Source organism: Amblyomma maculatum, chromosome 9, assembly GCF_055883805.1.
Source record: "Amblyomma maculatum isolate TAMU_Amacu chromosome 9, ASM5588380v1, whole genome shotgun sequence".
NCBI lineage: Eukaryota > Metazoa > Arthropoda > Arachnida > Ixodida > Ixodidae > Amblyomma > Amblyomma maculatum.
This window is the reverse complement of record NC_139352.1, coordinates 51,919,782-51,932,708: the sequence shown is the minus strand read 5'-3', so window position 1 is coordinate 51,932,708 and position 12,927 is coordinate 51,919,782. Positions and strand designations below refer to the sequence as shown.

At 43.1% G+C, this 12,927-nt stretch overlaps 1 protein-coding gene and 1 long non-coding RNA gene across 4 annotated transcripts in view; one reads left to right on the top strand and one right to left on the bottom strand.

The window, feature by feature from the left end:
* LOC146179066 (uncharacterized) overlaps window positions 1-1,779 on the bottom strand; it is a 32,316-nt gene extending 30,537 nt beyond the window's left edge. For 2 of the 3 annotated variants that reach the window (XR_014700681.1, XR_014700683.1), the window contains exons 1-2: window positions 1,508-1,779; window positions 548-656 (exon numbers count right to left, since the gene is read on the bottom strand). This is a non-coding gene — a long non-coding RNA (uncharacterized LOC146179066). The remainder of the gene's footprint in view (window positions 1-547; window positions 657-1,507) is intronic. The other variant, XR_014700682.1, reaches the window with a different exon arrangement.
* Window positions 1,780-2,244: 465 nt separating this feature from the next.
* Window positions 2,245-5,125, top strand: LOC146179065 (uncharacterized). The gene is given in 5 exon segments (XM_084580103.1): window positions 2,245-2,279; window positions 2,449-2,586; window positions 2,588-2,611; window positions 2,613-2,674; window positions 4,602-5,125. Coding segments are annotated over 5 exon segments (783 nt in total).
* The last annotated feature ends 7,802 nt before the right edge of the window (window positions 5,126-12,927 follow it).

Genomic DNA, 12,927 nt, shown 5'->3' with positions numbered 1-12,927 from the left:
TCTCAGACCTAGCTCAACATGATATGGTGCACGTTTTGTGCCTCAGCCATATCACTCAACCATAGCCCTACCATTCTCTGTGCCCTAACACTATTATACACTGAAGCTCTGCTTTTGAGGCCAGGGGGCCATGCTAAGAATAATCATGACATCGAGGTGAATGAACTCTTTCAATGGCACGTGTTTCCACTGTCAGTACTACTTGATGCATTTGTGCTCAGTGTGGACCTTGTGTTCTTGGCTTGGAAGCTGTGCCTGGGTTGTCACGAAGGCTTTCACCAGGTAACAATATTTTAGCACAATTTATGGTCGATAAAAGGGTTTTCAAGGGTCACAAGATGCAAAAACCGATAACCAACAATCTGTTAAATGTGGCACAGTGAAAAGCAAAGGACAGAAACCATATTTGGAGGCGACAGAGAACTAGACGGGGGCTATGAAGTCGACAAATGACTTGCCAGCCTGTTCATTTGCCCTCTTCCCGTGATCATGTTTCATCACATGCTGTTAGCTTATCAATTTTAATAAATAAAAAGGAACTACTGACCGATTTCCTTCACTGCACATTCCACTTTCACACCTCCAGTTCTTCACCGAGCATTTCTGCTGCTCCTGACCATCACTTACAGACCGCACCAAGTCCAGTCCAAGCTGCTCTGCACAAAACACGCATGAAAAGTATTAATAGCCCTAAGAACAAAAACAAATCTGCTACATTCTTATGTATAGAAATGGCTGATCTTTTCAGTGGCTAGCTTCCAAATTTTCCCTTGTTCTCAATGCCTTCTTTCTTTAACTGCAACTTTAGGTTTATAACACAAACTCCCATATTATTTTTCTTTGTAGTTCACAAACTGTAATTTCGCTATCTAATGCCATCAATTAAGGCGGCCTTTGGGTGTATGCCGAATGCATAAACTATTCAAGAACACTTGGCATATACAGAAATGTCCTTTAGAGTAATAGTATTCTTTTCATGCAGACTAACTACTGGTGCTCACGTTCAATGAAAGCTAACATTCAGCACTATGCAACTCAATATGAAAACAAGCTCCTAAGCACTCATTCGATCAAGAGAAGTGTGAAATCTCAAACTAAGCAATAAGCCAATCATGTGGCAAGCTCAATAAAAATTTAAAAAAAATATGAAAACATCACATTCCAGTTTTTCATTCAAGTATTCACCGCAAAACTGAAGGATTTTGTGACCTTTAAATATAGCCCTTAACTACGATTCATGCTGACAGAACAATTTATTGGTGCTAGGCAAACAGGATTAGCTGAAGCGATACAACTGCGTGTTGCAACCTCTGAAACGTACACGACTTCTTGTCCCGCATGGCAGATATCAAAACACCGACTGTTTGAACTGTTGCGAACTGGTGTAGGGAACTTGGGTGAATTTCTGCCCCCGACAGATTGTACTCAACGCTGCTGGATTGCATTGGCACATGCACTTTTTGCAAATCACACAATAGATTTAAGCACCAAAGTGCGGTACTCGGACCTTCTCCGTTGTAGTTGTAGGCCAGCACAACATCAAGGTAAATGGATCACGGCAGCACCACTCGCATACGGAGGTCGGCACACGGCGCGTTTCTGAGCATTGCACCATTGCACCAGGCACGTTGCTTTTAGCAGGCTGCCGTGAAATGAATTGGAAAGACACCGTTCCTCTAGCACAGAGTACATTACGGTGGCTAAACAGAACAAAACACCCCGCAATCCCGCCATCCAATTTGTTCTTTCCTCCATGGTTTTCGCATCAGCCGCTGATGCTGCTGACCTGCTGAGCTATCAAGTATCAGGTGACTTGCGGGTCATCGTGTCAATAATCTATAATTATCTACCTTTACCAAACAAAGAAAAAAAGCATAAAAATGTATTTAAGGAGGAAAAGCATTTTTTTAACTCTGCGCGGCCGTCGACGCGACTCGGCTTGAACGCCACATAGTGCAGAGTGGTGGCGCTAGTCACGTTGGGGTTCGTCTGCATTCGCCGCGGCTGCACCACGCTGTCACTCAGTCGCGCGCGCGTACTTTGATCCTTGTACACTCATAAATCAGTCTCTTTGGCTCATACGTGCAAACACCTTAACCTTGCTGGCGTTCGTTATTGTGACAGCACTGCTTAGACGCTAAATTCGTGCGTCAGCGACCCAAAAATCGGCGACGATCAACGCATGCAGCACCGTCTGCTCCCTTCCAACGGTGAGCCAAGAATTCTTTTGTCCGGATAGCAATGATGTTATTTGTAGCCTGCCTAAATCTGCCTGTGGCGTACCCTGTCCATAATTACATCAATATTAATGGTCATATTTTCTCAGACTGCCAGCCTTAGTTTTGTTTTTGTACTTGTGCTCGACGAATTTGTGCTTGCACGGAACTTTTTAAGTACACGATTGTAATATCAAAGCGCTTTGTCAAGTCGCTGACAGTTGCCTTGTAGATACTTAATTGCATACCGCTATGTGCCGCATCACCGCTCAGATGGGAAAAGCAAGGTTCCAGGAATCTCGTTCCACAAAATTCCGGCGGACACGGCGCAACGGGAGCAGTGGTTGAAAGCCATACGGAGGGACAACTATGCCGAGCGCAACCTCGAATTATTCAAGTGTGTAGCCGGCACTTCAAGGAAACCGACTTTGCGGAGGGCAAACGGCAAGAAAAGTGTAGTGCCTTCTTTGTTTCCAGAATATCCTTCGTACATGAAGCCAATTGGCAGTTACAGCAAAGGAGTACAGAAAGCATCAGGAAAAGGGCGTTTCTGAAAATCAATGAAAAGGAACCTGAGCCGGCTACAAAGCGGCAGAAGTTCCAGGACGGCACAGATGCAGAAATGTCAGAGGACAATTTTCAAGAGGCCAGCCCGTCTTATCCAGAAAGAGATGAACAGGCCAAACCTGAAAATGAAAAGAAACCACAGGAGGCTCCGAATAGCACACATGCGAATTTTTCACACCAAGCAATACAAGTGAACGTTGGAGTGTTCAGCTTACTTGTAACTGAAAGAGCAAGATGGAAACGCAGAGAAAGGGATCTCAAAAAACAAATTGAAAAGCTTCGATGCACTGTAGACCACTACAAAACAGAGCTTGAAAAATTGAAAAATGATTGTGATTTCTGTAATCTGCAGTACATTCGTCAGCAGACAGAAGAGAAGAATATTTCAGGTCTTTTTTATGGGATCAAATAATAAACTTTAACCGCAAGAAACCAACTTGGACTGAAGACGTAGTGCACCATTGCATCATCCTGCGCCACCTGTCCACAAAAGTTTGCGAGCACGCAAAGAGGGAGATGCTACTCAAGCTACCTAGCAGAAGTACCCTTCTGAATTACCTTGGAAGCAGCTCAGGTGAGACAATTGTCAACCACTTAGTGCAAGCCAGACTGAAGGCAGAATTAGAGAAGCTTGATGCACCCCAATCTAGAACCTGCTCACTGATAGTAGATGAGATGCGGATAAAGCCCAAACTTCAATACAACAAGCAACGAGATTGCTTCTAAATTTGGTCAAGTTGATATGGGCATAGCAAATTCACCTAACAGTGAGCTTGTTTTGGCAAACTCCTTGCTTTGCTTTGTCATAAATGGGCTCAGCACTACTTATAAGATTCATGTTGCATACTTTTTTACGAAAGGGTTAAGCGGCTCTCAGCTATCAAAGTTGCTTCTCTATGAGATGAAAAAAGTGGAAGAATTAGGCTTCCAAATAGTGCGCCTGGTGACAGATAATCACAAAGTCAACGTAAGTGCTATGAAAGAGCTCTGTGGTGGCTTTTAGCCTATAGAATCCAACACTCATGCAATCCTGACCAAGAACTTTTCCTAAGCTTCGATTACTGTCACATAATGAAAAATGTGCGGTCCCAGTTTTTGTCACGAGACCTCGGCAAAGTTGGTGAGGTGTCTTCTTCCCACCTAAAAAAACTCTATGAAATGCAAAAAACATGGCTGGTCAGGCCAGTGAAGAACTTTAGCAGGAAACACGTCTACCCCAATAATATTGAAAAAATTAGCGTTAAGAGGGCAGTGGAGGTATTCTCTTTCAATGTTACTTCAGCACTAAAAGTTCTCGTGAAGCAAGCGGGCCATAGCTGCCATCCTGCTTTTGCTGCTGCAGGCCCAACAATACATTTCATGCGAAATGTATATCGATGGTTCCTTTTGCATGATACAAGCAACACTGTGCAACATGTCCAGCAACGCTTTCCTGATGTGAGACACTATGACAGCCCAGATGATGATCGCCTTAAGTGGCTATAAATTGCGTTTCCCTCGTACATGGAGGAGTTGAAGAGCAATGCATCATCTCCTCGTGGATTCCTTATGGCTGAAACATATGAAGCGCTCCTGTTCACGACCGTACTCCACTGTTCATTGCGTCCGCTACCTTCTTACTAGAAAAAAGCTTGGTTTTGTATTAACAAGGAGGTTTAGCAGTGACCCCATCGAATAATATTTTGGAGCAATAAGGCGGTCGGTGGGTTGCAATGACCAGCTGGATGTCCGTTTTGCGATCTTGGGGCTAGAAAAAGTTCTGAAGACGAGCATTGCAGGAACAGTAACGTAAGAACAGTAACATTCTTTGCGCTGAAGAGCCTGGGCCATCAACGGGTGTTTTGCTCGAAACTCCACAGGTGTCGAAAATCTCAGCTGAGCTTCCAAAGCAAGCTGTAAATGTACTGGAACATCTAAAGCAGCCAAATGTGGCAAGGTTTGCAACACTACAAGTGTCAGCAACAGTTTATGTTGGTGGATATATTGCCCGTGTTGTTAAGGAGCATATGCAATGTGATAACTGCAGTGCAATCGTCACCAAACCTTTGACAAAGCAGCCTCTTGAAATGCTCACTTTTCACTTGGACAGAGGTGGATTGTTATACCCTTCAGATAGCCTACTTCATGTCCTAGAGACTTTGCAGATATTTGTCCAGACAGCACTTCAAAAATGCCCAACGCTTCACAAACCACTGCAAACGCCCTTAGATGCAGCAGTAGCAGCTGTTTCAAAATCTGGCCTTTTTCACTGCCCCAACTGCCAGTGCCATCATGATGTAGCTAAGTTGGTGTGCTCAAGATTTATAAAACCGCTTTTTTTTACATTTTCCCTTACGCCCTGAGGCAATAAACAACATTATATTAAAAAAAAGTGTATATTGATCCCTTAGCTTATAGACAAGTGCCCCCACTCGTATACGCCTATCTTTGTGCCCGGCTAATCAGGTAACACTGCCCTTTGAGTAGACGAATGCCCATCCATAGAGCCAGCCATCGTTCTGATATTCACCACGATTACTTCCATCCTAACCTAACCTAACCTACGCTGCTCGTGAACTATGCCTTTGCAGCCACTGATAAGAGTGACATTTACAAAACTTTCTTCCAGAAACTATTGTCACGGAAGTATGTGAACTTGTAAATGAATGCTTCAGTGTGTTTCCTTTCTAAGCTGGGAATAATTTTTTTCCTTGTAACATACTTTCAGAAGCCACTGTGAAGAAAGTATGTGAAGTTATAAATTGATGCTTCACTGTGTTTCCTTTCCAAGATGGGAATAAATTTTTTCCCTTGTTCTGTATGAATGTAAAAAGAAGTTTGATTTTTCTGTCTGATGTGCATGCAGTGTTCAGGTACCTAAAAATTAGAGGGACGCTCAAGCTTTGTCTTAAGAGAAGATGCCGATGTAGCGCCTTTAATACCGCTTTAATTGTTATTCACGGAATGAAAATTTTTATTCCGTTAATTAGCATCATCAAGTATTTGCTTCCCATTCTGAGCATTTTAACACGTTTTAACCCCCTTTTTAATATTTGCATTTTTTTTATTTTTCAATTCATCAATTACATTACTCGACATTGCCTAGCTATACCACACAACAATCAATTACTAGAGATACAAATTACCATGATAAATTTTTTTTTACGCAGCCCCTGATTATTTCCGACATGCGGTGCCGACAACAGCTGCTACCAAACGAGCTGTAAAAGTTCTCGCTTAAAATGATGCTTTTTAGACGTGGTAAGTGCAAGTTCCTTGTTTTAGCATGCATGTGCTATCCGCGTGAATATTCATGCATGTACCCTTCAGCATACGTTTCAGAAATTAACAGAAAAATGCGGAACCTACCATCAATGCACCCCTGAAACTGCATGTGCAGCACCCCAACATTTCTACATTTTGTATAGATACGAGAGCATCAGTTTCTGTGGACACACGGCTTTCTACACCTCTTGCTCCGCCATATGAGTACAGCTTTGATCGTGCCGACCACACCCGCCAAATAGCATCGTTACAATTACTTACCTCCCACACATTTGTCTATAGTGGAGTCCTGTAGAAGCTTACCCGCTACGAGGACTCCACTATGTGTGTGTGTGTGATTATGTGCATGTGAAAGTTAACTTTTCTTAAGGACACAGGGTATATCAATACCCTTTAAAACTCATCTGTGTGCGATTATGTGCGTGTGAAGGTGTGCGACACCGATTCTCTTTTTTTCTCATTTATTTCCCCTTCCCCTCCCACACTCTGTCACCCTCAACCCTCATCAGGAGTAGCATGCTAGGCTTACCACCAGGCAGACATCTCCTGTTGCCATTAAAATATCTCTCTCTCTCTCTCTCTGTCCCACACATCACTGCGGGACTACTATGAGCACCACCACTACATGGTCTTTCTCCCCTGGTTTACTTTGTCCTCATCTCATAGCATCAGGCTCTTCGAAAACCTTTTGTCTTCTTATGATCAGTAGTGTGTGCTGTACCAGATCGCCCCGAGATCACTCTGGCCATATCAAAAATCATCTCAGACCTAGCTCAATGTCATAAAATTTTGTGCCTCAGCCATATGTCACTCAACCATAGCCCTACCATTCTCTGTGCCAACACTCTTATACACTGAAGCTCTGCTTTTGAGGCCAGGGGGCCATGCTAAGAATAATCATGACATCGAGGTGAATGAACTCTTTCAGTGGCACGTGTTTCCACTGTCAGTACTACTTGATGCTTTAGTGGTCAGTGTGGACCTTGCGTTCTTGGCTTGGAAGCTGTGCCCGGGTCCTCACGAAGTCTTTCACCAGGTAACAATATTTTAGCACAATTTAGGGTCGATAAAAGGGCTTTCAAGGCACACACGATGCAAAAACCGATAACCAACGATCTGTTAAATGTGGCACAGTGGAACGCAAAAGACAGAAACCATATTTGGTGGCGACAGAGAACCAGGCGGGGGCTATGAAGTCGACAAATGACTTGCCAGTCTGTTCATTTGCCTTCTTCCTGTGTTCATGTTTCATCCCATGCTGTTAGCTTATGAATTTTAATTTAAAAAAAGAACTAGTGACCGATTTACTTCACTGCACATTACTCTTGCACACCTCCAGTTCTTCACCGAGCATTTCTGCTGCTCCTGACCATCACTTATAGACCGCATCAAGTCCAGTCCACGCTGCCCTACATCAAAACAGGCATGAAAAGTATTAATAGCCCTAAGAATAAGGACAAATCTGCTAGTTTCTTATGTATAGCAATGACTGATCTTTTCAGTGGCTAGCTTCGAAATTTTTCCTTGTTCTCAGTGTCTTATTTCTTTAACTGCAACTTTAGGTTTATAACACAAACTCCCATATTATTTTTGTTTGTAGTTCACAAATTGTAATTTCGCTATCTAATGTCATCAATTAAGGCGGCCTTTGAGTGTATGTTGAATACATAAATTATTCAAAAACACCTGGTATATACAGAAATGTCCTTTGGAGTAATAGTATTCTTTTCATGCAGACTAACTACTGGTACTCACGTTCAATGAAAGCTAACATTCAGCACTATGCAACTCAATATGAAAACAAGCTCCTAAGCACTCATTCGATCAAGACAAATGTGAAATCTTAAACTAAGCAATAAGCCTACCATGTGGCAAGCTCAATAAAGATAAAAAAAAAAAATGAAAACATCGCATTCCAGTCTTTTAGTCAAGTATCCACCGCAAAACTAAAGGATTTTGTGACCCTTAAATATAGCCCCTAACTACGATTCATGCCTAAGTGTGGTGCCCCCACCACGATGAGTGGCGGCGCCACGCAACTGCAGCGACGGTGTGCTCCCTTTGTTCGCTCCAGGATCCAGCAGGCACCAGCGTAGAAAATTTCCTATACCTCCATAGAGGTATATCTCCAGGGAGGTTTTGTATCTGGTGTAAGGTAAAAAAATGGCCCCTGCTACTCTGCACTTCTGTGCTGAGAGTGAAGAGAGAAGTAGAAAAAGAATGACAGAAAAGATGTGATAACGTTTGAAACGTCTTCATTTATCTAATAAATAGTTATACTGTTTTAAATTTATGAACCTTCTCCTTTGATTATTATAATGGGGCTCTTTTCGTTGTTGTTGCGAGGCGCCATTTTTTAATTTGTTGTGGTCTGCCATGGATACTGTATCCATGGATGCGGTGCACCATGCAGAATGTGCCCTTTTTTGTTTTGTTTTGTTTTTGCGTTCGTCGTCTTTTTTTTTTATGCGAATATATATCGTAATCTGACTGCCGGCAAATAAGTAGCGAAGCCGCAACTGCATCTAAAAAGCTTTCACTGGGTAATAACACTCAGTTCAGTCGTGTCCGACTCTTCGTGACCCTATGAACCATATCACGCCAAGCTTTCCGGTCTCCCACTGTCTTTCAAATATCACATAGCTTCATCTGCAGCACCTCGAGTATGCCATCTAACCATCGCGTTCGCTGCCTACTCCTTCTGTTACCCTCAAATTTTCCCAGCATCAAAGTTTTCTCCAGCGACTCCTCTCTTCTCATCAGATGACCAAAGTATCTGAGCTTTAACTTTAGAATTTGACCCTCCAATGAGCAGTCAGGGTTTATGGTCGACAATATCGACTGATTTTATCTTCTGGCACTCCAAGGAACTCTCAAGAGTCTCCGCCAGCACCATTCAAAAGCGTCAATTCTTCGACGGTCAGCCTTCTTTACAGTCCAACTCTCGCATCCATACATCACAACTAGAAAGACCATAGCGCGAGTTATACGGATCTTGATTGGCAGTAGGTGGTCAAGGCTAGCCATGGCTCTCTTTCCCAGAAGCAGGCGTCTCCTAATTTCATGACTGCACTCATCTTCCGGGGTAATCTTGGAGCCCAAGAAGTGAAACGTGACGTCACGCAACCTGAAGTCGAACCAAAAAAGGGCATATGAAGGGATTGGCGTGAAATTTGAAACTACCAAAGACTAAAAGTTAAGTCAGTCAATTAGGGTGACGTCAAAGATGTGATGTCACGCAACTGGAACTAGAGCCGAAAAAGGGCATATGAAGTGATTGGCGCGCAATTTGAAAGTACCGAAGACTAAAATGGGCAAACAAGAAATGAATTAAGCAACTAGAAGCAACCAACAGCAGCATCCGTACTTTCGCATTACTCCAATGCAGATTCAGCAGTGCTCTTTAATTTTTTAATTTCTTCTGTTAATTGTTGGCTATGCGACACACCTAAAACCTTCGAACGCTGTTTTATTGCCTCCAAAGATGCGATAATATTTTGGGGCGTTCTACAAAGAACACTGAAGAAAGACTTTGTTTTGAATTACCTAATGGCCACCCAACATGAACTCTTTGACATGATTTTCCGCCTTGGACTGCACAGCCTACATTTGAAAAACGCGGATGTTGGAGCGGAATGCTGAGCCTCTCGTTTCCCCCAGTACTCATTTCGGTCAGATGGAAATCAGCTGAGAGACAGTTACGAAAATATTGTCTACCAACCGGACTGGCTCCCACTATCGATGTGTTGTTTTTCTTTGCCATTGTTTCAGTGGAGTTGTGTTAAGACTAGTTTTAGTTGTGTGATGTCGTATATTTCAATTGAACTTGTTCAGCTACAGGCTGATTACTTTGTAATTAATGTATATAGCTCTTTTTTGCATCTAAGCGCGTATAATGAATAGCTTGCTGAAAAAAAAAAAGAATCTCTGACGTGGCACAGTTGGTTCAAGTGCTCGGCTTGGTATACGAGAGAGGGAAGTTCGATTCCCGGTGAGGACAGGATTTTTACTCTTCTGATAACGTCGTCAGGATGATTGAGAAGTGGCACATCAGGCTTTCGCCTTGAAAAGTCATGCCTTGGAGCCATTGAGAGTGAACAAATAGTACAGAGCTTCTCGGCAGTACGTAAGTATAGTGTGATTACATCGCAACAATGACGAAAACAAAAGCGGACACACAGTTGAGAAAAGTTCCGCTTTTTGCCCCTTGACGCTCAAGACAATTTTTTTCCTAGTTTTCCTTAAAACATGTCAACTGGCATTGACTCAGACGCATTGCCCTAGTTAATATGCAATGCTCGTCAAATATTTTGCCTACTGAATTGACATGCCATGTTTGCAAATACTGCTTTTTTTTTTTTTTATGCCGAACCACGCTTTATTCTCCATGTTATGTCATATAAATGTGTATAGTTTACCACTGTGATTCGCCAGCCAATCTTGTTCGAGGAGACCACAAGTGAAAATATAAAAGCACTGTCTTTTGTGTATCGTATCATCACGGATGTACGAAGACCAGAGGCTATAGTCGAAACATATACGTATATCCATATAATAGTAAAGCCGTTCACTGTTAGACCTTGCGTCACTGCATCTTCTTTTATGTTCTACCGGATTCATACGATCTTTCACTCTCGTATATATACGTATATACGTACGCCTATTTTGTCTGCGTGATAGTATTTTCATCTGCTAGCAGCTACAAATACTAGAATTTAAGCAATAACTATATTCTGGGGAGAAAGCTATTCATGCTGGCAAAAACGCCGAGACAGAATGTAAGTTACTTGTGTTCCCGCATGATTGCTAAATTATATTGCAAATAAAGTCAGCAATTATCTTTTTTGTCGAGAAAGATCTTCACACACACACACACAAAAAAAAAAAGCAAAGCAAAATCGGCGTTCTGGAACAATAAAAAACATTTAGTCCGCCAAATGGGGGGAGACTTAAGCTACGCCTTTAAGGGATCCGACAGCGTTTCTAATGGACCGGCTTCTCTTGCGAACATTCGTTCGCGTACACGTCCCTCCCTAATCACTAATCCCCTAATTTGTACCTGAAGTAACTCACACATACTGATTAGCAAACAGTCGTTAGTTAACACATTATGCGAGAGACCACCCAGTTTTGCCTGGACGCATGGACGTAATCACCGCTCCCACATCGACTTCATTCGATTGGACAACCTTTTTTTTTTTTCTCAACTCCCTTTATGCTTGAAGACAATAAACAATGTTGTTAAAAAATAACACCCTAAATAGTGTGATCGCCTGTCCACGTATCTTTAATCCTTATCACTTTTAGGTGATTCTCATCATCATCATCATCGCATAGATCTGTTGGCTTCGTCGCGCTATTCAGGCTCTAGGTCAGAATAAGTCTGACGTTGAGACCCGCTTTACAACGCATCATCTTTAACCAAGCCTTGCGAACGTGAAGAAGGCGGACGTTCAGAGGCTCTGAGCAAGACAGGAATCCGGTGATTGAAGGCAGTCAGAGGCGGCCTGGTGTCGGCTCTACTTATTCTGTAGCATGTCTGACTTCGGATCCAAAGGTCTCGGTGGGCTGGATCTTCATGTCGATCTCCAATTCCAAAGGAGAGCCCCGAATTCGCAGCTCCTGGAATCTCGGCCATGTCACCTGCATGCCAAAGCCTTGCTCATGATGTTTCGCTCCCAATGAGCGGACAAAAATGGAAGAATTTTGGGATACTCTACCGTTGAGCTCACACCTTGAGACTCGGCTAGGTGTAATCCTACTGGCCGAACACGCCGCCCGGGTCCGAGGATTCCAGGCCGTCGTGTAGGCGGATAGGTGGACGCCTATCCTGTATCCTTTGGAGATTAAAGTTTTTAACCACCACCACTCAGCACCGATGCCGGATTTCCTTGAGAGCAGGACCTTTGACGCTACCGTGTGAATAAAAACCGAAACATTACACAGCTAATCATTGATTAACTAGCAGTGTCTGTAGCCGCTACATCCGTAAAACATGCCGGAAGCCTCGCTCTAACTATGGCCGGACTCGAGGGAGAGCGCGCGCTCTTTCGCTCTCTTTCGAGACCGGCCGTGGCTCTAACATGCACTGAAGGACTAACTTGTGTAGTAGACCCCAAAGCGATTAATTGATGCTGCCTGGAAAGCACACAAGCCCTGAAGAAAGATAGCATGCTTCATGGCTATTAAAAACCGCCTTGATTCGTTTACCTGATGTGAAGGTGATACCTAATGATGGTTTGGTTTCTGGGGTTTAACATCCAAAATCGACTCGGGCTATGAGAGACGCCGTAGTGGAGGACTCCAGAAATTTCGACCACCTGGGGTTCTTTAACGTGCACTCACATCGCACAGCATACGGGCGCCTTGCTTTTCGCCTCCATCGAAATGCGGTCGCCGAGGCCAGGATTCGATCCCGCGCCCTTGGGAACAGTATTCAAGCGCCGTAACCACTGCGCCACCCCGGCGGGGTTAATGCCTAATGAGTAAATCTCGACAGCTCACGTAAGTTCAGGACGACTACGCTGACAAAAGCACCATTTCTGTTCTATGCGGTTACAGTACATGTGTATACAACTTTTTAAGCTGCGCCTGAAAAAAAAAAAAATAGATTATCATCGCTGAAGATTGAAAGACTGGAAGGGTTTAAAGAGTTCGAACTTATAAAAAGTTTGACTTTTTTTTTTGTCTCAGAATGCTTGGGAAACTAAAGGTCTAAGTAATGATACCATATATTTTATTTAAAAAAAAAAACCAAGTCGCGTGGATATAATGTTTCGCCCACGATACTTTCGCTTAACATCTGGATGAGAACTTCGTTTTCCAATCGGGCTGACACCTTCAGTTCACTTCTTTTTTTATCTAGAACATTTTCTAAGCT